Genomic DNA, 26,071 nt, shown 5'->3' with positions numbered 1-26,071 from the left:
TAAATATATGCTTTGGATGCATGCTGTCCCTGTGTAGAAAAGCAGGGCAATAGCATTCCTTCCTATGCAATTTGGTAGACAGTGTATTTCCTTTCTTATAAACCGTAGCATTTAAGAAGTCAATTGTCTCTACAGACGTAGTCATGGTAAACTTAAGAAAGGTACTGGTCTCATTCAAGTATCCCAAAAAGGCCACCAGATCATGTTCATTTCCTGCTCACAAAAAGAAAAGGTCGTCAACAAACCTTCAATAAAACCTAATCTGGGAAGTATTTAGGTGTAAGATATGTTGGTACTCCCATTCTGCCATAACCAAACTGCATACGAGTTGGCAAAACTGGTACCCATTGCTATGCCTGCTTTGTGTCAATAATAAACATCCTTAAACATAAACACGTTACACTGCAACACAATTTCCAACAGCATACATAAAACATCAATATGCTGTTCAGAGAATTTACCATGTCTAGTTATAGAAAACACTGAACCATGCTAATCCCTTCACGTAAAGAGAGATATGATATCAAGAGATACTAGGAAATCTGAGAATAACCTCAGAACCTTTGTATTCCAATACAGGTCATTTAAAAAATGTTCTGTGTCCCTCAGCACTGTGGGACAATCATTCAGTACTATCCTCAACTGATGATCTAAATAAATAGAAATGGGTTTGGTAAGCCACCCTGCCCCCACCACTATAGGTCTAAATGGGGGTAGGCGATGATTCTTATGGATCTTAGGTAGGCCATATAACTGTGGTACCTTAGGTTCATGCACAGTAAAAAAGCCAAACAATTCTTGGTCAAAAAGGCCCATACACATACTTTCATTCGACATATTGTCAATCTGCTGTTTCATCCTTTCAATTTCACAAACATTAATTTTCTTGTAAGTAGAATGGTCGGACAACATCATACAAATAGTATTACAATAATAATCAGTGTCCAAAATCACTATGGGTCCTCCTTTGTCCACTGGACAAATAACAATGTCTTTATTCTCACGCAACCCATAAAGTGCTTGTTGCTCCAACAATGTTAAATTAAGTCTATGTCCAGAATATCGTTGGCTTAACATACCATCATACAAATCTTTTTCACATGCTTTTAAAAATGTGTCTATATTGGGTGGTAAATTGGGAATAAAAGTACTATTTCTCTTATAACAAGTTTTTGTACCATTTGATCATTAAATAAAAGTCTTAATGCAACATTGAGTGCAAAAATACGTATTTCAATCAACAACTCACTAATGTCTGTTTTAATGGCAGGAATAAACTTATGTCCTTTCTGTAAAAGTGTCTTTTCAGCATCTGTAAGGACATACCTGGAAATATTCCATACTAATTTTCCGAGTTCATTGCCCTCATTTTCTTCAATGTTCTCATTTGTGTTGATGCTGATGAATCCTTGCGCTTCTGTCCCCCTCATGGTAACTCCTGTTCGAATGACTTCCTCCGATTGGGCTGAAAAGGTAAAGGAAGACTCAGAAAAACCTCTTCATTCTGAGTGACAATCAATTTTCTATGGACTACTGGCACAACATTCTCCAAAGTAGCAGAAGGCACAACATTGTTTACAGATGGTACATCAATCATCGGTGTTGAATATGCAAAAGTGCCGGGTTCAGGTGAGACTACATGGGTAGAAGCCTCAGTGTTACCAGACCCACCATCTACTATATTAGCAGTGGCTACTTCCTTTTGTGCTGGTTTTCGACTGAATATTTGTAACAGCAGCTCATTCCAATCTACTGCTTGCTGGTTGACCCTGTCCCAATGTCTAGACCACGTAAACACTTGCTGGTTTGAGAAATCTTGTATATCTCTTACCAACTTATGTCTCTTCCACGTCAAGAGTCTCTGTTCATATCCTTCTATTTTAACAAGCAAATCATTGAGAAACAGTTCTGTTTGTTCTTCGCCCATGTACAAAACCAACTCCTGATGTTGTGTTCGTACTGTATTGCATAATTCAAACTAATAGGGGTGAAAAAATCTATAAGGAGTCTTAAGTATGCCTTACTAGTCTCTAAATTTATTTTCTGCCACTGTGCCAAGAGGGTCGGGATAGAGTCCTCTAGGGATAACATTCAGTTTGATACATGCTTCCAAATGGAACCGTTGACATTATAATCTCTTGTATTTAAACAAATTGTTCTCAACATCACGTTTCAGACTATGTACCTAAGACTCATGTTGCCTAGGAAAGTCTGACACCTGCTGATATGTTAGTGGTTCCCTCAGCAGTAATGGGTTAGATAAATCTTGCATAAAGTTGGATAACTGACTGTTACCAACAGACTCAAGGCCAAGGTGCTTATCCCCTCCAAAAGCACTCACATTTCCTTCTGCCATAATGCTGCACTCACGTTAAACAAAACAAACCCCAACAGCAAATCGAACAAAGTTCAAGTATAAAAATCGCAAGTGCAGAGGAAATGGAGAAAATCCAAAAAACAGTAAATCAATAAATAAAATTAGTTTATTTGTAAGCGCTTTCGCAATTATAAAAATTGCTTCATCAGGCAAACATCACTGAATATGAACAGTTTAAATACAAAACAAACTAAATTTCATCCAATCACATTACTAAAAAAGCCCTCCAAAACTAACTAATTGACTCTTAAACGAGAAATGCATAAAAGAGAAAAGGGGCATTAGAAAAACATATATTTATAGACATTATAAACTGTAACATATAGAATAATAAATATTATATTATAGAGACTCTTTATATATGTGCAAATGTCCTTTTATATATATATATATATATATATATATATATATATATATATATATATATATATTTATAAATTGTGATCTTTCCCATCTGCCCCACATACATTCATACTCTTTTTCTTTTCTGGTCTTCTGGATTTAAGGACAGGTTTAAGTGGAACACTATCATTATGTCCGTACCCCCTTTGGGCACCCAATCTAAGAATCCATTGTAGCCGTATCATTTCAACTATATTAGTCTTGTCCCCCATCCTGCCATTGTCCCTTAATACATACAGGACATGGAATAAAAATCTATGGTCTTCACCCATCAACATCGTGTGTTTGGCGAGTGGACACATTTGCAAAATGGACAGCTATGTATGGAGCGAAGTTTTTTGGGGGGAACAGATTGACCTTTTTTTTTAAGGTGAGAGTGGGATGTTGGGGAAGGGCAGTAGATATATTTGGGGAGGTAGGCTGGGTAGAAAAACAGACAAGACAGACAAAACAGCATAGAGCGGTGGTCTATGACACATGTGGGGGTAAACACCTTGGATGGGAAGGGCTGCTTGGAAATTGGAAGCCCATGAGCCCCGAAATGGAAACAGTGGGACTGAGGTCCCCACCCATGGGCAGTCACCACCGCACCTTCATGGCCCTGAAGGTGGGTGCGCTGGGGGCTGAGTATGAGGGGGCAGGCTGACCTTCTAAATGTGCCATGCAAACCTCAAGCTGGCATAGCAGATCTCCAAACTCCCTTTGGAGCTCGCTATGCACCAATCCCCGGACCTGACTTTGGGTGACAAGATCCTGTCCGCGCCCACTCCCGGGGGAAGGGATGAGCCCCATCCCCTCAGGTGGTTCCACCCTAAGGTGTTGCAGGGCCAGCAGATGAGGAGGTCCCGGGATGGGTGCCAGACATGCTGAAGCCCAGTGCCATGGGCAGATGAGGTGGGAGAGGTGGGTCCACTGGGAACAGCCTTCCCAAATGTACTATGGTGTTGCAGTTTTAAAACATATGTGGGTTAGTAATAGTCAACACAATCCAGGATTAGCTATAACAGCATGCATAGAAATTCCCATTAACCCAAAACACCAGATTTGGAACAGTTGCATAGCAAACAGAACACATTCATATATGGAACCACAGTGGCCATTACAATGGCATGCAGATTACATTGATAGCAACAGGCCACCGATGATAGTATTTTAACATGGAACATTAATAGAAACACATTTCAATATTTATTGAACAATAGGACATATGTCCCAACAGTAGGCTTGGTGTAAACATACCCATTGATTTGTGTATTTAGATTACTGTTGCAGGTATGGTGGGGGGGAGGAGAGATGTCAATTAACTTATATATCCTTGCAGTACTCAGAACTTGAATGATCATTGCTCTAATCATTTATGTACAAGTATTATTACAATACCCTATGGCCTTGGTTTGGGCGGTGGTATATTTGTACACAGTGTATACTTTAACTCTCTTATAGCTAAATTCTACATCTCTTACCTGGTAGACCTATTGAGGGAATGTTTGTTAACACTACCTTACTGTTTCTACACATATTCCCAGATTCCGAGTTAATATTATGCACATAATTCTCAATCTCTTACTGCACACAGTCTGGACAAAGCTTGGCAACATATGGGTACAAATAGGGACATATTTTGAATATTGCTCTCATAAACTTGGGGAGTTGCTAGAGTAACAGTATTTGTTTTAATATACATTTTCTGAAGGTTTTGAGGTGTGAAAATCAAATGTATGTCATTATTTAGTGACTACAATTCTGAGATCATGCCGCTGACTTGCCAGGGGGACAGAGGAACAGGCAGAAAATATGAGCCAAGTATCTGGACATTCTGAAAAAATGTGTAGAGTTGAGAGATATGACTATGCATACAGCTTACTACCACTCCCAGGATTCGAACCATGGCTATGTCTGCTAAAAATACAACAATTTAAGTTTCAGCAGAGTCTGCTATTTGGATATTACTGTTTATTTCTTTGATGTTTTCTAAGTCTCTCTTGGGTGTACAATCTGACCTTGTAATTACAACAGTCTTATACAGACATTCCTAGACATATTTCTATGTAGCACAGTGTGAGAAACAGTGGTTGGCACAACAGTAGTATTCTGATATCAGATGTTATGGAATGCTACATGTCAAGCCATACAATACCAGAGTAAACACTACCAGTCCAGCATTTAAATCTTTATTGGCAGGCACAGTTTTCTTATCTGACAGACCAGTGGAGGGAATGTTTGTTAATACTACCTGACTGTTTCTACACATATTCCCACATTCTGAGTTAATATTATGCACATACCTCTCAATCTCTTAATGCACACACTCTGGAAAAAGCTTGACAACATGGGGTTTCAAATAGGGACATATTTTGCATCTTTCTCTAATAAACTTAGAGAGTTGCTAGAGTGAAAGGATTTGTTTTAATATACATTTTCTGAAGGTTTTGAGGTCTGAAAATTAAATGTACGTCATTATTTAGTGACTACAATTCTGAGATCATCCCACTGATTTGCTAAGGGAACAGAGGAACAGGCAGAAAATATGAGCCAATTATCTGGACATTCTGAAAAAATATGTACAGTTGAGAGGTATGATTATACATACAGCTAACTACCACTCCCAGGATTCGAACCATGGCTGTGTCTGCTAAAAATGCAACAATTTTAAGTTTCAGTAGAGTGTGCTATTTGGATATTGCCCTCTATCACTTCAGTGTTTTCTATCTAAGTCTCTCTTGGTTGTACAATCTGATCTTGTACTTACAACAGTCTTATACAGACATTCCTAGACATTTTTTTATGTAGCACAGTATGGGTAACAGTGCTTAACACAACATTACTATTCAGAGAATGCAACAATAAATGTCATACAATACCAGAGTAAACACAACCAGTCCAGGATTTAGAGCTTTATTGCCAGGCAGTTACAGTTTTATTTAAATATGACCTATATGGGACTATTACTGTCATATTGTCTGGTTTATTCAGTACAACCAATGCACAGTTTTTATACTGCCAGGTGACGTTCTATTACTGTATATTTATTTAGTATGACTACTACAAGCAGGATTGTTACTCACCAACCTCGCGACACAGCCTTTGCAACCTACTAGCACGGGCTTCCTGATTGACAGCCCATTCAGCTGCAGCTGTAAGGGAACTAGAGAAATATTTAGACATACCTATCAATCATATATCCATCATATACACAGGCTGGACATTAGTAAACAGTTATTGGTATAAGTACTTACACACTGCTGGGACATCACCCCTCTGCCTTGTCTCTTGGACCCATTCATCCAAGAGCTCCCTCTTTCTCCACTTCAAGTCAGCATAGTAGTGTTGGACCTGCTCACCAGTCTGAGGGATGCCAGTGACACTGGTGAGATCATGGGTGAGATGGTCCCAGGCTTCCACTTTATATTGGGAGCCTTGGTACTTGCTCTGCAGCAGTCTCTCATCATGGCTTTGTACCAGGAGTCCTACCATGACCTTGGACTCCTGTATGCCTTAGCTCTGCACAGGGAAGCGTATGCCCTCACCATCTCCTGCCATACTGCCTACACTGGGAAGCTGCAACCAGTTATGAGCTGTATTCCCACCTGTGGGGTTTAAATATGGCCGATTTCCCACCCTTTGCTGTGATTGGATGGTTTTGAATATGCTGAGGTAAGCTTAGCTACGGGCAGACCTGTTTAGCTAAGGTTGGCAGTGCTTAAAGGGACAGGTTCAGCACTTCTTACCAATGGGCAAATCCACTTAGCTAGGCTACTCCTTGCTTAGCAGTCATATTTACACAATGCTTTCACCTGGTAAGCAGAGCTGTGCAATGCTTAGCATTGCTTATTTTTCATTTTATAACTATCTGCTGTATGGCATTGATTCATCATTCATTACATATTATAAATGTGTTCACTGTCCCTGACATCCTCCAATGTGCTTTCATTACATTTATTCATGTGTGGCTATACTGTATAGGACACTTGTGTGTATATGGGGGTTTCACAAGTTTATTAAACTGACACCTCACATCTGGACCTAATACAGTACTCTGGTTAACAAATATATATTAGTTAGTAGCTAATTATAAAAATAAATGTTTATGTACTGCTTTCACATGTAAAATGCAAAATGGTTACAGTGGGGATCAAACCAGGGATGACTGCTTGCAAAGCACACACCCTAATCACTAGACTATTGAAATACTGCTTATGTTGGATGTCTCTTGCTATCTAACTTCTTGTGCTCTTTAAGCTGGACTAAATGTAGCTAAGCAATGGGCACACCTGCACAGTTACGTTTAAACTTTATTGCATTTATAAAAAAAAAATATTTGCAGTTTTATTTTATTTGTACCCTTCAGAATATCTCTGCTAATGCTGAACCTGTTATTCTATCAATTTTCTGCTTTGTAGGACGATTGTCCCTTTTAACTTTGGCCACATTCCTTACTCTGATGGGTTGGGAGGTGTGCACTATGTGCTTATTTTACTTCTGTTATTCTGACCACATTTCTTTTGGTAGGGACGATTGTCCCTTATGTCTTTGACCAGATTTGTTATCCTGACTGGTTGGGGTGTTACAAGTGTTCTCGTTCATTTTAAATTGCCAAAAGGCAATTCTGGAGTGCAGGGGGGGCGTGTATATTGTGAGAGATCTGCTTTCACACACACCCACTACACTCATACACAGAACAATGTCCATTTTAGAGCACGGCAGCATGCCTTCATACATATGCATGGTGTGCTGCCATGCTGAACAGGAATAGTCCCTGCCATGCAGGAATAACTTATTTCTGCATGGCTGCTTGTTGAATCCCAGTGAGAAAGAAAACTAATGAAATGGGAGATGAGAGGCATGACAAAGCAGAAGAAGAAACAGAAAGAACACTAAGGAAATGGGAGAAGAGAGGCACTGACATAGAAGAAGAAACAGAAAGAAAACTGATGAAATTGGAGAAGAGAGGCACTGAAATAACAGAAGACTTGAAAGGTGGTGTAGCTTGAGGATGCATCTCTTTTTGAAGAAATTCAGCAAAAATATGGAGAAGGAGAAAGGTGTTTATAATTCTGCACAGGCTTCTTGCAAAACCACATAAAAATGATTATGGTATGGTTGGAAACTGAGGGATATAAAATAAAAGGTAAAGGGGAGTGTAAGGGGGAAGCCAAAGGAAAAGGTAAACATATTAAGAGGGTGGGAAAAGACACAGAAAGGTAGGACAGGAAGAGTGTACAAAAGTATGAGAGAAAAACATGCTCAGATAGCAATGGAAAGCTCAGGACAGGATGGATAAAGGAGGCTAGGAAGTGGGAGGAAGAATACGCTTGTGAATAAGTGTTATGATGATGAGATTCTTGAATAGAGTAAGTTCAGTTGGACATATATCAGATTAGAACACAGATAGGTGTCTCTTTTCCTTACATATGTGTGTGACCTGAAGATAGAACACATGAGTAAGGGGGGGTAAGGCGGGTGAAGTTCTCCATATAGTGGAGGCAGGGAGGACTTACCCCATCAGAAAAAAAAAATGCTTTTTAAATTTATCCCATTTACAGACTCTGTGTGTGCTCAAGGATAATTAATGCAGTTTGTGGTCACGCTATTAGAATCCGGTGACTCATTTTTGGTCCTTACTGACATAGGCATGAGTTTCAAAATAACCTTCCTCCTTCTGTTTTGGAAACCTTCAAGCATGTAGTACCAGCTCCTATAATAATGATCAGTTCTGTAAGGATATTTTTTTGAAAAACAGATGCTTTATTTTTGCATTAGTAATAACACTCATGGGCTGTTTTTCATTAGGCTGATGCCAGTACTATCCAGATTTTGCTCAAATAATCAATTTTCTCAAATTGTCAGATGTCTCTGTGTTTAAGTAGGAACATATGTCCTTCTATAGTTACTAGGTGCATCTGGAGACACATCATTTTGTATCCGCTGTGTCCTCTGTTCTGATGAGTGATAACCCTATGAGAACGCTTTCATAGACTATTGGCCATTTTTGTGATAAGAAAATAATGGCTAAGAAGGATCTAATCTATGTTATTTGGGTGAGCACCAGTGGCCTAAGTAGAAAATGTGGCCAAATATCAAATAGGAAACCTTTGTACGAAGTCTCTCCCCATCAACAATAAGTGCTGAGGCTGATGTACCTTGATGTAGGGGAAAACATTGTAGTCACCCCATATGATAGCCACATCTAGATGAAATATAATTCAGTTCATTGAATTAAAAATCTTGCTCAACAATAACTCCCCTGCTGCAGTGGAAAGAAAAATGCATGGGTGGAGAGTATATGGAGTATTTATATGGCTAGTAATTAAAAATTATTATTAATATGGTATACTAGAACTAGAAATTTTAACTTGTAGAAAGGGAAAGTCCTCAGTCCCACCCGCACAAAACATCTTTCATATATGGCAATGATATTGTAATATTCATATTTGCCATGGCATGCAAACCTGTCACTGAGTACATACAACTCTACCTTAAAACCTCCATCAAATCATTATAGACCAACAACTTCTTCTAAATCCCTCCTACCCCCAAAAATAAAACTGCCCCACACAATTCCTTACTTGTTAACAATTTAATAGTCAAACCTGCTTATACCTTCAAATACCTAGATGTTGCCTAGATTTAGCTATCTCTTTGGCCTAAAACTTTTACCTGCTTAAAAAAATCAGCATGTGCCACTGGATTTCCAAGTTCTGCACACAAGGGGCATATAATGCAGTATGAAAAGGCACCTTCTTACCTTAGATGGACTTTCCCCTCTTAGCTTAGTCTTCTAAATCTAATCTGTTTTATCTACCTTTTTAAATAAAATTACCATATTGGAACAACTACATCACTATGTGACTATGGCTCTGCATTTCAGGTAGGCTGGAGTTCTTAGTCTGGCAACTGCCCATATAAAGGGAGAAATGGAGTCCCCTTTGACCAGAGATCAGCAAACTCTGTGACAAAGTGCACTGCAAAGGCAGGATGCAGGCCAAAGGGCAAGCAGATAAACTAGTACTATACCTCTCCCATCCTGAATATAAACAAATTCTGATGATTTTTCTTAGTGTTGGAAGCCATCCAGGTCTCAGTCTACAACAATTTCAATAAAACTTTAGTATCCTGACAAATTTAGTTAAGAAAGTGAAATCCATAATGGTTCTCCATTGACCTTTTTGCAATAGAAAAAACTTGGAGTAGAATCCCCTTCCTACCTTGAGTGATGGGACTTCATTAGTTATTCCCTTTCCAGATGATTATGCTGATTAAGTCTTTGGCAAAGGAGATTTCACTTTAGGAGCATTCACAACTGTCTTGTGAGGTAGAAATCCCTGAAATCTGTACACTGCCCTTGGCATGTTTTCTCTCTGACCACAAGCTAGTTGTACTGGAAACTAATTTTTTTGCAAAATGGTAAATCTTAGCAAGCTATACCACACCAGTTTATATAAGTCTTTATAACTATACCCGTACAATTCAGAACAAATAAATAAGAAATGATAGCTAAAATAGTCCAGACTACAAACTTAAGTACAATACCTTATTAAATCCACAGTTAAACAATGGAACAGCATTACTTCTACCAGGGCTGGAAAGAGTGCAGAAGGGGAAATGGGGCTGACTGACTTGCAGTCACTTAGCTGACTTCCCCCTCTGTAATGGAGGTGATCCTAGAGCTTAACCACCATGGTGAAGGATTTGGCCCTAATCCAAACATAGAAGCCTGAAGGAATGTACAAACAACATCATGCACGTATATGATCCTACAGGAGCTTTCTTTTCTTTCTAATTCTTTCAGCTCTGGGCATCAAGTTCAGTGTCTTGTGCTTGGCATCAGATTGTTGAAATTACACTATCACCTAACTGGAATGTTTACGAAGCCCACCTGGTATATAGCTCTTCTGGCTTAGTAGTATACCGGGTAAACAAATGTAATAAATAAATAAAAATAAATAAATTGTACAGGGGTGGAAGGGAAGGATTAGAGGAAATTAATTTAACAGTTCGCAGATACCAACATTTGATGTATCTCTAATAGTTGTTAATGCTAGGAGCATTAATAATTAAGTTTTTTTTTTACTGGAAAATTTGCTACATTCTCAGCGATGCTGTTATTGTTTATTAAAAGTAGTTAAAGAACAATGACTGGAAACGAGTTATGTCAGGGTATAAATGTGTTTACTGTAACAGATATTCTAACAAAAAAATCACATGGAGGTGTTATAATACAGATTAAAGATAGTTATGAGACCCGTAAATATTACTTATTCAGTAATAACAAAAATACTAGAGATTGTGTACCTGTGACAATAAAGACAGCCCTGGAACATATAAACCAGGGAAAGGAAGCCAACAAACTACTGAAACAAAAAAAACAAGTCAGCAGCACCAAGACCCACCACAGGAAGTATCAGGAATCCAAAAAATATAAAATAAAACAATTTATTGAAGCGCTTTTCGTTGCTTGTAATGTGGCAACTTCTTCAGAAAAGATACACAGTTTCAAACAGTAGTTTATAAGTAATTGAGACATGTCATGTGATGACCACACCTCCAGTAATTCAAGTTCTTAAAGAAACATTTGCTAAAAAAACACGTGTTCATAAAACCTAAATACAAAAGCTGCAAGTTTGTTAGATTAAAAGTGTCATCAAAACTATTATAAATAGTTATACAGAAGGCATTAAACTGTTAGACTCAAACAATAACAAAGTTAGACTAAACTTCAAAATTATGGAATAATCAACTGGGTATATCTCTCTAAAATATTGTAGAGCTAAAATGAATAGAATTATATTCAAGCAAAATACCAGTTACCGTCTCAGACTTCTTAGTTTCAGAAGATAGGCAATGTTACAAGCATCATTTAAACCTGGTACAACAAATGCATTCAAAAGGATTTGCCATTCAAGCTCATGTTCCTCTAAAAGTAAGTTCAGTGGGCCACCTCTCAAATTAGCTTGTACTTGATCTATAGCTTTAAAGGTAAATTTGTGGCCCACATTATTTGCTATATGTCTTGCTAGTGGGTTGTCAATTTTATTGACTGAAATAGCATAGGTGTGTTCATAAACCCTGTCCCGCAGTCTATGTTCAGTCTTCCCCACGTAGAATGCGGGACAGCAGACACATCTTGCTATATAGACTACTAGTCTGGAATTACAGTTGAGTTTAAATTTAATCTCATACTTGTTGTCACCTATACAAAATGTATTGCCCACTTCCATGAATCTACACATCCTACAAGATTCACACAAATTCATTCCAGCATACCTATGTGTTTTAAGTTGTTGCCCAGCACATTCAAGTAAGTGTTTAAGGTTGTGGCCTCTGTGAAATACAATATTTGGAACTGGACCTAGTTTACTGAATAGTGAAATATCACTCAAGATAAACTGCCAGTTTTTACATAAAATACGTTTGACTTGGCCACTATCATTACTGAAGGTAGTGATAAATCCACCTTTGAAGTTAGGGGCTAAAGTTTGTAATGGAATTTGTGTTAGGACAAATACACTGTTTTGACAATCTACCGTGTGAGGAACAAGACTGTCCTGTTCTAAACTATTTAGCCCAAGGATGGGAGAGACGATTCCAAGTCTTCTTTTGTCAGAAACTTCACTGACTAAAGTTCCAATAAGGTCGCTAGGATACCCACGCTTTTCAAACATCTTCCTAAGTAAATCACACTCTTGATGGAAATCAAGCTCAAGTGTGGTCATTCTACTGCCCTTATGAATTGGCCTTTTATAATGGACCGATTCTGGTGGAACAGATGGCAGCTAGAAAACTGTAGGAATGAGTTACAGTACGTGGGTTTTCTAAAAATCTGTGATACATACCCCCTATTGACTTTATCTTTTGAAAGTTTCACATCTAAATAGTCAATCGTGACTGTATGAAATGTTGATATAAATACAAGGGACCTTCCTAGAGAATATTAACAACATGGAATTTAACCCCAATCACAATTTCTTAACTATCAATGTTAAGGACTTGTATACATCTATTCCACACTTAGAGGGCATAGAATGGGTGAGTCTTTTGCTTAAATCTAAAAAAGCTCCTTCACACAAAATTACTTTAGTGGAGTCTTTATTAGACATCATTCTTATTAATAATTACTTTTTATTCAATAAGGATTTTTATTTACAGAAACGAGGGGTCGCTATAGGGTCGCCCTGTGGTGCCAGCTTTGCCAACTTGGTGATGGCATATTGGGAAAGAACTTTTGTTTTTAAAGCTGAGCACTTCAGGGTGAACCTTGTTTACTACACCCGTTTCTTGGATGACATCTTCGTGTTATTTAATGGAGATGGCATTCAGGCTAAGCTTTTTATTTCATTTCTGAATTCTACAACTGATTTCCTTGTATTTACATCAACATTTCATACAGCCATGAATGATATGTATTTTCTTTCAAGATACTGTATCCTCACATTTTTCTTGGTGCATGGTATGCAAATTTTATGCATTCATTTTAATCAGACAAATGAGTTTTTATGCAAAAGTTGTCATTAAGCCTTTCTCAGCACTATTTCCCTATCTGAAGATACTAATTAATTATATGACTGATACATGCAGATGTGTGCTGAATTAACAATAGTATCTCACCTTCTGTGCTGGTTAAAGAAACAAATAAAAGGCTGTGATCCAATCTCCTCCTTCCAATATTCTTGCCAGTGCGTAACAGTTTCTGTATTCTTCTGATTATCCCTCTCACAAGGTGGAATATACGAACACTGTCCAAATAAATTGAAAGTGCTTGTTATATGCATTTGTGCAAAATCTGCCAAAAACCACATTACAACTGTACTCATTGATTCCACTTTTGGTGATCACACATGGGTGATCTCCATACCTTTGTCATGGTTAGTGGACTTACTAAAATGCATCACTATATATGTAGTCAGTTCTAGACAACTATATCCAAAAACTTTTTATCTTGACTTTTCTGATGAAATGATGTCCCTTCATCACGCTGAATGACTGCTATTTATTTTCTAATTTATTACATCCTCAAAAAAGTCTTGACGGAGATATCATGCGGACACGATTTCGTGGCTATAGTTTATGAGAGTACGGTATGTTAACTGAGCAGGTTTAGGCAGACACTCAATAACTGACAGTAATGGTGCTGATAACTGACAACATCAATAACAAATATGTGTCAGTTATTGAGACTGTCCTACTTCTACACCAAAAATCAATATAATAAACACAGGTAAATTGACTAAAAATAAAATAAAGCACAGAAAAGCAACACTGTAGGTAATAAAAGCTGCTGCTATAGTATGTAGGGGGAATCACACTCCATCTCAACCCCTCATACATATTTTTTCCATTTAATTTTTTTAATTAATTCATTAATATAGCAAGGAGTGAAAGTGGTAACAGTTACTGGTGGCAGCAGCACCCTTTACATTCTGTAATAGCAGGCATCCATTAACTACAATAACTGGAGAAAAGGAGATTGGAAAAATAGCATGAACATGCTTCAAACACATTTATGTATACAGAAAAAAACATAGCCTTTAATTAAACGTAGTAGTTACAGCATGAAGTGGCAACAACAATCTTCCTTAATCCTCAGCTGATTTACTTTTTCCATTTAAATACATTTTTGGAATAAATTAATACTGTAAGTACCACAGATGATTAATGGGGATAATGTATATTCTTTGACATCAGGCACACATTGACTACAGTTAAAGCAGAAATAAAAATTGTAAAATGGCACAAGAATACCCCCAAATGCATTTAAAATGCATTTATGTACATTAAAAAATAGTAACCACACATTTAAGTAGAGTAAAAACAATGAAAAACTGAACAAGGATACAAGCATGTAATGATTAAACTGATGGACACCATGAAATATGTCACTAAAATCACTGCTCCATGACCAAATAAATGTTCCCGATGTTGATAACTAACTCAACTTTGTTGAAATATTCCATTGTTTCCAATGCACATCATTTTTTATGTGTGCAACATTGTTGCTTTTTTCCCATAGTGATAATGGAAACCAGCCAGTGCAGCAATATGTATTTTTTTAACATTTTATTTGATTCATGTAAAAGGCATATTAGGTGAAATAAAACATATACTAACACTTTAATGTTGAGTCATGAATCATCTCTTAATCACGTGTGCAATGACAACTTATTTTAATGGCTTTTTTATTTTAAAATTAATACAAAAAACATTTTAAAATTAAAAACATCTTCTTTAGGGCTCCAGCATAGTAGTTATTTGTATAGTGCAGTAATTTTATTAGTCAGATAACTACCCCACAGCTTTCCATTAAATTGAACATGCATGCAAACAACTTCACTTGCACCCCTGTAATACACTAACAGGACAAGGGCACCCAATCAATCCCATGTTACTATGTTCTCTATGCACATGAGATTGGTTGCTTTTAGTATTTGAAAGTTGTTGCTATGGCTTGGTTGGGAAGAATAGTGCACATCAACAAATGTGAAACATGTTACTGTGACCATTTGTTCTTTCATGTTCATCAAAGATTAACATCAGACGACAGTACAGAATGTAACTATCTTTTGGGGGTAAGAAGACAAGCTGTCTGTAAAAACTCAGGGCAGTTACATCATATGACTAATTTAGAAGAAGTCCCTGTTTGCATGAAAAATAACTTCAAATTAGGCTTTTGTGCCTTTCATTTTCTTCACAATCATTAGAAATGTGCACGTAAATTGGTAACTTGTTTTGAGAGGTGCACTATTAGTGAAAACAAACAGTAGTTTTATATGATCCAGGTGAAAAAATCACTGATACTGCTTGTTTGGGGGGGCAGTGTATTTGTGTCTGGCAATGACAAGTTGCAACTCATTACGGTGTTCACCTGTTTGCCACATTCCTCATAGTCAAACACCAGAAGTGTACACATCTGCAATCCTTAAGGCCTTCCCACTGTTGGCTATAAATATCTTTATCATGACACTGGCTTGTGACCACAGTGAAATTATCTTGTCAGCTCCCTATTGAAATGTTGGCACTTGAAACACAGAGTGCCGACAAGCGGAAAAAAAAAGACCAAAGACGTAGTAGAAGAGCGAGTATCAAAAATCACTGTTCTCCTTAAAACTCCAAGCCCCTCCTGCAATGCCATGTGTGGGCAAGCCCCCCCCCCCCGAAAAACTTATATATATTATATATATATATATATATATATATATATATATATACCAACTCTGAGATTACCATACCACAGAGAAAAGGGAATATTGTGAGAAATGGCACCTCAGACTGAGGGGTCTATATCATATTGTAGCACTATGATAAGTTTGAACCACTAAAGTTCAAACTTCAATGATCGAACCGTCAATACTTCAAATCTAAAAAAAAACATTTTCAACACAAAACAAAACAAAAAAAATGCTGTATGCAGGGGGCATGCCCCTTTGTACCCTCACACCCCCCACTACTTAAATATTTCAAATTCTTACCCATCTAGTCACATTTCTGTATGTTATTCTTTGAATATCACAGAACTCTTCAAATCAAGAGAGGTCCACCATCAAAATGTATGCATTCTGGTATTTCAAATGCTGTACAGATCTTTACCATGACTGAGATTACTCTGTGGTTTGATAGGAATGCAACTGAATCCACAATCTGAAACTTTAAATATTCATCAGTCATTAAAAGTAAACAGATCTGGCTGCATATAAGCCTACACAAGTATATGGTAATATTATTCTTGGCTGTGTTTGGCAGGTGAGACACAGGTATGGGTATACTCTTGTTCTTCTGTGTGTTGGTTTGACATAATAGTCTTTTTAGAATGTTATGCATCAGTTTATCCATGGCTAGGCATGGAATTTTCACACCAATGATTTACAATACCGAGCTGTGTTATAATACATACCTTTCTATTTTATGCATTTGTTAAGCAGATAAGCCCACTAGACACAGGTGACCCTTTTCAGGGGCAACCCAGGAGCACTATCTGATTAAACAACTTGCCGAGAGTCACACAGTAGCATATGGAGCTGAAAAGAAACCAAACCTGCACCCTTTATTTACAGGAAGGAGCTCATTAGCAGTTCAGTGCCTTAATCCTATGCACTAAATGCCACACTTTGTGCTAACTGCCAGACTGCATGCTTTTTGTTTTACATAAAGAAAACCACACTATATACAAAGGATAAAACCAAAGCATTAATAGCAATATTAGGAGTTAGTTCTGTTTAATCAAACATAACAAGGAAAACAGACACTCTTAATAAGTTAAATAAGTTAAATAAGTTATCAAAATAGAATGTATTAATTAATTTATTGGGCAACAGAAGCAATCAGCCGTTTATGACAGCTTGCACCTGACCTGAGAGCCCAATGTAAAAGAACATAATATTTCCGTGAATGCTTCAGAATGACAGGCACCAATAAAGCCACAAGTAGCCTTTGATTAATGAGATGTAAAAGGAAGTAGTGTAAGTTGAGGTCTAGTGACACTTAAGAATACAATAGCTTATACTCAGCATGACTGATTGATGTTTTATCATGGATACAAGACACAGCTGTAAAATTTCAAAATCATTTATATATATCTATACCAGTCATAAAAACAGACAGGATCTACAGGGTGTACTCCAAGGCAAACTAATTAGGCTCAGATCAAGTGAGCATCTTTAATAAATCATGAGCTGTGTATATCACAGTTTGACAAAAAAGGCTACTATTGAACAGTTATTGTATATCTGAGCCCTATTAAGGGTGATGTTTCCAGTGTTACAACTTCAGTCCAATATTTTTAAAACGTTGGAGAAAGAAGGTAATCAAAGGATTATTGCATTGTTTCAAAATCATACTGGCCTATGTTGAATTAATAATTTCTAGAACATATTAAATTTCCCCTAAACATAATAAATTATAGGAGATATTTTGGCCAACCCATGTCTTAACAGATGTGTGAAGAAACCTAGGGTGAAGAGTTTCCTTAGGTTGTATTTGATAGTTCAGACATTGATAATAAGTAAAATCAAAGAGGGTTAGCTTGGTCAATTTGAAGAATAAGAGTGTAGTAATTATTATTGAACTATTGTAGATAATAGGATTATGTACAACTGGCTGGGATAGAATACGTTATCTCTTGAACCTTGTTTCTTTAAGCAAGATCTTGCCAAAGTTATTGTATTTTATGATAAGATATAGTACATGGAGAGGGAGACATCTGATGTTCTTTAGTGGCAACAATGCACTGTTTAAAACCACATTATTTACATGTGAAATAAAGAGTTGTAGCCTAAGGTTCATTATTATTATTATTGGATAACCGTAAGAAATTTGGTATACGTTTATTGAGATTTGGGATTTTGAAACTTCCTTGATGATTTTGAAGAACATGAAAAGTAAACTTTTTATTTCAACTTTTTTTCAGATGAAATAGGTAATTAAAGATTTGTATAACAAAACATGTTTATTATGCAAACTATTTTTGGAAAAAATATTCACTTTAATTACACAGCATCTATCTACAATGTGAACATGAACTATCTTGACTGGTTTAATTTCTTTATTTTATTTAAGTCATTCAAACAAAAGTTGAGGTCATTCCTATAGTATGGTCTTAAATGTTTTATAATTGCTGAGTGTTGGCATTCTGTGGAAGCCTTACCCTTTACCAGAAAATTAATGTATTACATATTTATTTATAGTTAAGTTTATAATTAGAAAAACAACTAACAGAAGCAATTACCTGTTAGAGGGCTGTCTTAAAATAGCAGGGCTCAGTAGGTATAACAGGACCTCATCCATAAAATCAGTAATAAAAATGTGTTTACTTGTGGGAAGCCTAGAAATACTACTATTGCTAAGATGGGGTTAAACAACATGAGTAGTTAAAAATGAAGGTGTATGGGGGACAGCTGTGATGACTTCCATTTTTAATTTTAACATTTGGATTTAAGTGGTAGTACTGGTAAATAAACCAAGATAGTTCTTAGGAAAAGAAAACAGGAAAGTTAAGATTTTTCAAAACCATGTCTAAGAATAAGATACAGAAATGACTGAATGACTCAGAGGTACCTAAGGCAAAAGTTAAGTGTAAAATGGACTCCAGGAACAGGTTTTATATTGTGTTTGCCATCTAGAGATGCAGTATTGGGAGTAGCTGATTAACCTTTCTCTGCAATTATGACAAAAAGTATGTGTGTGTGTGTGTGTGTGTGTGTGTGTGTGTGTGTATGTGTAACAGAGACAGTCTGAACTGGAGTGATAAAGAAGGAACCTATAAATGATACATTTTGAACAATGTTTATGTGTGAGGGGGGATCCTCAACATTACTTAGAGTCATCTACTCTGATACATATTATAATTATTACAGATATACTGGAAAATTAGCTAAATCAAGAGAATAAAAACTGAATTTATTTTCTGTTTTGTTAAGTAAGGTAGGTAAATCTATTAAAATCATTAACAACAAACAGTGTCCTCATCAATGACCTATATTAGGCATGAAAAATCAGAACATGGTTATTTTGGTGATGGGAACTGAGGAAACAGACAGAGTTTCTTTCAGTGAAAATCCATGATAATTATGGATTGGCAGGAAGTGGCAATGAGTAACAGAAGCAATTTAAAATACATTGCTATGGCCATTATTTGTTTCACATCACTGCATTAAAATAAAAAAATTGCACAGTCAGAAAATGATTACTATGAGCCGGCAGGTAATCTGGGTGCAAATGCAAAGCAAAGTTAGTTGGCCACGGTTCAGCAATCAGTGGTATGTCTTGTCATTGCATGAGTCCGAGAACAAACACTTGAAATAATTTCTGCTGGTAAATATCTCATCCACTTTGATAAAATTAAAGCATTAGAAATGAGCAGTCAAAAAATGACTACCTCTATAAACAGAGGCAGGCCGTGTGAGAAATTTCATATGCTTCATCATGGCTAAATACAGCAATAAGCTCAACTACATCACTGTGACCATTATGTTTTCACTTTGATCAAACACAATATGTGCACTCTCAAATAGTGGCTGTCTTTGGGACAGCATGCTGCACAAGTATAGAGTTGTTCTTGTTCGTAGACCTTTCAAGTACAATGTAAATATATTTTATAATTCTGTTATTCATCTTTTCTTTTGTATCATAAACAAGTTTCATGGAAAGAGATATTACTGAGACATAAACATATATTCTTATACATTTTCCTTCAGGATAGTTTGCGGCTTTAATTTTTTGTCTGTCATTTGTTATTACATAAAAGCAAAATCCTGTATCTGTGACTTAAGTTATATCATCTTTATCACTTTTTCAGGTCTTGCATTGCTTTCCTCTCATATACGACACAGACACCATATACTACACAGACACATGTTCTTAATTTATATTGTCACTGTTTTCTGTCTCTGTTTTTACAGACATTTGATGCATTTACACATAACTTATATATATCATTCTCTTCTGTCTGCTTGATGTTCTTTCCACTGTCATACACCCTGGCACTTCACTGCATTTTTTTTCTTTTCTTTTTTTCCTACTACACTAATTTGCTTTGCAATATGGGTCATTTTTATTCTGTACTAGTATTTTCCTATTGATTGGCGCAATTATTTATACGGGTATTACCATCTGCAGTACGCACTGAGTAACAATTTACTTTCTCTCTGTCTTCTTTCTTGTCCTATAAATCATTTCCTCTTATTTTTAATGTATTTTTATTATTTTCTTTTATGCTGACTGTGTTAATGCTTATTTTTTAAAGTCTTAAATCTCTTCTGGCTTTTCCATCTGCATATTGAGGACCATTGTCTGACATGACAGTATCAGGAAAAGCATCTCTTGTAAATATAGCTGCATTAATGACACACTGATGTGTTAAATCAACTAGTTTAATAATTTCTCCTAACTTTGAAAAGTGATCAACATATGTTACGTAGATGACCTAGTGATGCTGTGAAAGCCTTCGTCATCACAAAAAGAGAGTTTTGATCAGCCTATTCAACTGGATAACAAATGAAAATAAATAAATAAATAAATAAATAAATAAATAAGTAAATGTTCTGTATGAGCCTGTAACTATGGGTTAATTTGGACTGAATATGACATTAGTAGTTCCCTCTCATTCCTACTTTGATAAAAGTTATGCATATCACACTGCAGCAGTAAGGGTTGTCTCACTACTGACACACCTGATAAAAATAAATATAAAATCATGTACTCTTTCTTTGCATACAGCTATGCCAAGATGAGATGAGACTAATGCATTCTATTTAACATTTATTTCATGGAATGATTTGGTATGATCGACTTACTCAGTTGGAGAAACAGACCTGAGATACAAACTACCTTTCATTTGAATAAAATAAAGTGTGAGTTTCTTTTGGATTTTTTTTTTTTACTCTGGCCAAATCATCATGGAAACATCCTTTAACATTCTCACCTGCTCTGAAATTCTCTGACTTTTTTCAAATCCTGGGCAGTTGAGGTGTAACCCAGTTAACCACCAGTCCATCTCTCAAGAGATCCTATTTTGCTTCTGTAGATGTTAATGATTTGGCATACCTGAATTCTTCTCTTGTAAAGACAAATGACTCAGTATATCTGTTAATATGCATGTGATCTTCTAGATTGTAATGAACCCACAAATTATATTTATACAAATTTATAAAATTTTCAGATATAGAATATTCATCGCAACTTTGCTGAGGCCTAATCCAATATGCAATGACTGCTCAAAAATATTCTGTAATGGCTTTTACGCACTCTCTCAACTTAAGACTATAAATATACTTCTCAAGGATCACACAGCCACAAGCAATTGCAAGAGTTCCTTTTTGTGGACTAACAAAGATAGTCTGAGTGACATCAACTGAAAATATTATCATTTTAATAATATTAAAGGGGTTTACTGCTGGTGCTCTATTCATAAAATACATCAACATTTCAAACCTCTTTTCCTGTTCCACAGCCTAATTTTACACCTCATGATGTTCCATCAACTTCCTCAATGACACATAAATCTCACAGGATTTAGGAATTAGCTACAAATGTGCAACATAACTATAAATGTCTCAAATAACTATTTATCCTCTGACAGCATATCTACCTTGTTTTTATCTGTTTCCAAGCCATCTGGTGTCAAAATATGGACAATATACATTATCTTTGCAACTCTGGCCTTAAATTTGCTTTTGTTCAGATTGACATTTTATTGGCTTACTCTAGTCAGAAAATGCTCAGTTTCCTATCATGCTCTTCTGTGGTGATATCCCAGACTAGAGTAAAATAAATGATGTTAGTGCCATCAATAAAACCATCCGTGATCTTTATTACATCTCTCGGAAACACTTATTGTACTGATGCAATGACAAATGGCAAATGGAAAAATCTGTGGTTTACAATAGGCACATTAAATAAACACAGCATGGAAAACTCTTTTTCAAGCTTAATTTGCCAAAACAGGGATAGTATGTGAATGTTTGATGTGTACAAGCCTATATCCTAACCATAAATGCCCATGAGGTATTGACACATAAACAACGTTTTGGTAAATTTGAGGTAAGATTGGTTAGTTTTAAAATGGGTTTTGGGCCAGTAGCCTATTAACCACATATGAACCTATGTTATCAACATTTTCTATAGCACAAAGTGATAATGTTCTGTCTATTACTTTATTAAGCTTTCTCAGATCACCATAAATACAAATGTTACTTTGTTTGCCATGGTAACCATGCTATTTATTATTTTGTTTTATACATTTGTTAACTAGGTAAGCTCACTGGACACAAATGTCCTTTTCAGGGGTGAGCTGGGAAGAAAGTCTAGTCATGTGATTTACTCAGAGTTGCACATTAGGTAAATAGAGGTGGATGGTATGAAACCCTGCACCTGTAACTGCATGGAGCAACAAAGTAACAGTCAGGGCACTAATCTTCTGTGCAGCCAGACATATTTATTCGGTCAAATTGTTCAGTATGGATCCAGCCAATGGTTCAGTATGGATCATAATCTCAGTAACAGTCAGAGCACTAACCTTCTGTGCTAACTGCCAAACATATTTATCCAGTCAAATGGTTCAGTATGGATCATAATCAAATGTGTGCTCCCCTTTCATGTAATGTCTTCACAGTCTTAAGCTTTAGTTCTAATTCAATTTTCCTTGGAGCTTGCATGACTTGTACTATGGTAGGATCAATCTGAATGTGATGTCTGCTGGTAAAATCCCCTTCAAAATACACACATTTAAAATTCTACGACAAGCCATTTCTTCTCACGCATAACTCATTTAAACTACACTGCACTTCTAGCAATACAAATACCCAAGACTGAAGGAACATCAATTTTATCTCAAAATTAATATTATACTTCCTTTTCATGGAGTTTCAAGTAAGTAAACAATTTTTGACACCACAACTAAACAAAATGACCTGAATAAGCAAGCAACTTGTAAATGGAAGGAGTTTGCTTGCCCTTTATAGTCAATGCTTCAAATATTTTAACATATGTCATGCTATATTCTGCCAAAGTGCCTAACTTAATCAAAACACTTTTGGGATACCAAATTAAAAAAGCATTATACATTTTTTGTTCCATTATAAATCCTTCTTTCCTTTAATCAAGACTCACTTTACTACCTTGTTGATCATCCCAAGGTTTGATTCCTTTGTGGAAACTGTAGCTGTTGAAAACACATTTTCAGAACTAAGTTTTTCACTTTCCCTTAATCTAACAGGATTTTTTTTTTTTTTTTGCTCCAGTGCAATCTCATTTTGCCATTCTTGCATCTTTGTACTCTTTACACATCTACAGTGCCAACTCATAAATTATTTTCATGGTTCTATTTCATAAAATGCATTATTTCAGGTGCAATATATTACTCTGTTTTTACACACTTTAACTAAATTATTTATCTTACCAAAATTCCTAAACACCTGATCCAATGTACGAAAAATTTTCAGATCATGGTTATAACTATACCTCTGTAGGAAAATTTTTCAGATCATGGTTATAACTATACCTCATGACAAACACCTCAATATAAATCGTCTTCTTTGGCATTTTCTGTTTTTGTCATTTATTCTCCTTCTACATGTGCAGCTTTACAGGCTTCTAATTCCTTTTTTAACTGCTTGACTCAAAGTAATTTCACTAGCTCTGCACATATCTGTGCTGAATGTGATGTCTGCTGGTAAAATCCCCTTCAAAATACACACATTTAAAATTCTACAACAAGCTTTTATTACTATGATTATAGTAATTAGCTACCCTTTTATCATTTCATATACTACATGTAAATTTGCTTTATTCTTAGGTAATATGTAACTCACTAAACCACAAAAGGTATAATGACAAGAAAAGGGGATTCAATAAGGATTTGAACAGCAGTTATTTCACACAAATTAATTTTTTGAGTGCTCAGTAAATTATTTTGTGAGCAATAACTGTGGTTTAAATCCTTATTGGATCCGTTTTCCTTAGTGTTATAACTTATTTTGCTACCAGTGTAATTTGTAATGCCATACTGTGTATTATTTTGATGTAACTCACTAAACTCATAATATGTGGCATTATAATTTAAATCATTTATATGAGCATCAACCTTCATGAAGAATAAATGGCTGCAATTTTGTATGTGACATTTTCTTGGCTTGAAATACTCCTAAAACTTTTGTCTTATCACAGCTATGCTATCTTTCTCCACTCCTTGAAACAAACTCAAGATGTATTGCAAACATCAACATATCCTCCCTTATCATCTTCAAACACATGGAACAATAATGCTTGTAATGGTGAAATTAAAGTAATCTGTTGTCAGATTACAGACTTCACTATAGGAGATGTAACAATGAAGGAAATAATTTATTGTTAGCATAAACAGTCAGAAAATGATGCCCTGGATTATGAGACTATATTACAAAATTAAGCATAGGCTTTAGTGATTTTTGATACTTTTACCTAAGCTTTTCCGCTTAATGCATTTATGAACTGCCTTGTAAAAAATAGTGGCATTTTTTCACATCTTCTCTAAAAGGTAATTTCTATGCCTTGAACTAAAAAACGTGTATTGTTATGAGAAATCTCATTTAGTCTGGATTTAAAAAAAAATCATTATGCTCAATTGCCTGCTATGAAAACTTTTAATATAATATTGACAACTACAACGGCAATAAGATCATTTGCATAAAATGTTAATTGCACAATTTCAGCATGTTGTGTCACTTAATCAGTCCCACTCTGCACATCACCACTCACAATGCAATTTCATCTAATTTATAGCACTATTTTTCTGTATATCTTGTCCACTATCTATTTATAAGAGATTCATATTTGAAGTTTTTAACATTAATATATTGCAAAACAGTTCCCCTGCAGTTGCAATAAATAGAATACTGAATATTTATACTACATTCTTCTTGAATGCAACAAATACAGGAAGATCACAACCATCCTTTTTTTCAGGAAAATGTTATATTCTGGTTGGACATACTATTTAGCTGTTTATTTATTTATTTGAATTTAACTATGGTAGAGCACTGATCAAAACTGACCAATTTCAGTCTCAATCCCAGAGATAAAAGATAATAAAAGAGGCAATTAATACACATATAGTATGAGTTCAGTTACAAGACAAAGAAGGCATAATAAATAATGAATATAGTAAGAATACAATTAGAAAATTCATAATGTAAAGAGCAAAATGTATATTATGTACATCATATCTAACAATGTAAATTATTAATTTTAAAATTAAATGTATGTAAATAATGACAAAGATGAACTTTGTATAACTTTATTGAATATACATGACTTCTGTATAGTAAAAGAAATGGTGCTTGCATTTCATAAAAATGTGCAATGAAAGATAACTTGCTTCTATATCTTAAAGAAGTGAAAGATCTAATTTAATCAAAACAAGCTCATGAAAACTGTGTCATACTTTGTCCCAAAGAGTCAAGAGATGCATGTTATGATACCATCCCTAAAATACAGGGAAATTGCTTTAATTCATGAATGGTAAAAATCAGTCAATCACAAAAAAGAGCAATATAATGGCAATACCAATGTTCATGTAAAATGCAACAAATCACAGTATAAATATTTACAGTGAAAAAGAATGAAACCACTGGGAGAGGTATTTAATGACTCCAATGGAGCTACAGATGAGGCCTACAGATGCCCACAGTTTCTTGAGCAATGCCCCTGTCTACCTAAAAACAGTTCACAATGTTGGTGTCACAAAGTGCATAAATGGTTAAGCACAGATGGATGACCATGAGCCTCCGTACTGCTGAGCACAGCATTTGCAATAAGAGCCTATTTATT

General features: G+C 35.7%; 1 protein-coding gene across 1 annotated transcript in view; it reads right to left on the bottom strand.

The window, feature by feature from the left end:
• The window catches only part of KCNMB4 (potassium calcium-activated channel subfamily M regulatory beta subunit 4), a 702,735-nt gene that overhangs the window by 185,886 nt on the left and 490,778 nt on the right, over positions 1–26,071 (bottom strand). The window contains exon 2 of the mRNA XM_044057002.1: positions 13,385–13,512. Coding sequence (XP_043912937.1) covers positions 13,385–13,512 — 128 coding nt within the window. The remainder of the gene's footprint in view (positions 1–13,384; positions 13,513–26,071) is intronic.

This window comes from Protopterus annectens, chromosome 15.part0 (assembly GCF_019279795.1).
Source record: "Protopterus annectens isolate FY-2018-M chromosome 15.part0, PAN1.0, whole genome shotgun sequence".
Taxonomy (NCBI): Eukaryota; Metazoa; Chordata; order Ceratodontiformes; family Protopteridae; genus Protopterus; species Protopterus annectens.
The sequence above is the reverse complement of the archived record's forward strand: the minus strand, read 5'-3'. Positions and strand labels throughout refer to the sequence as shown.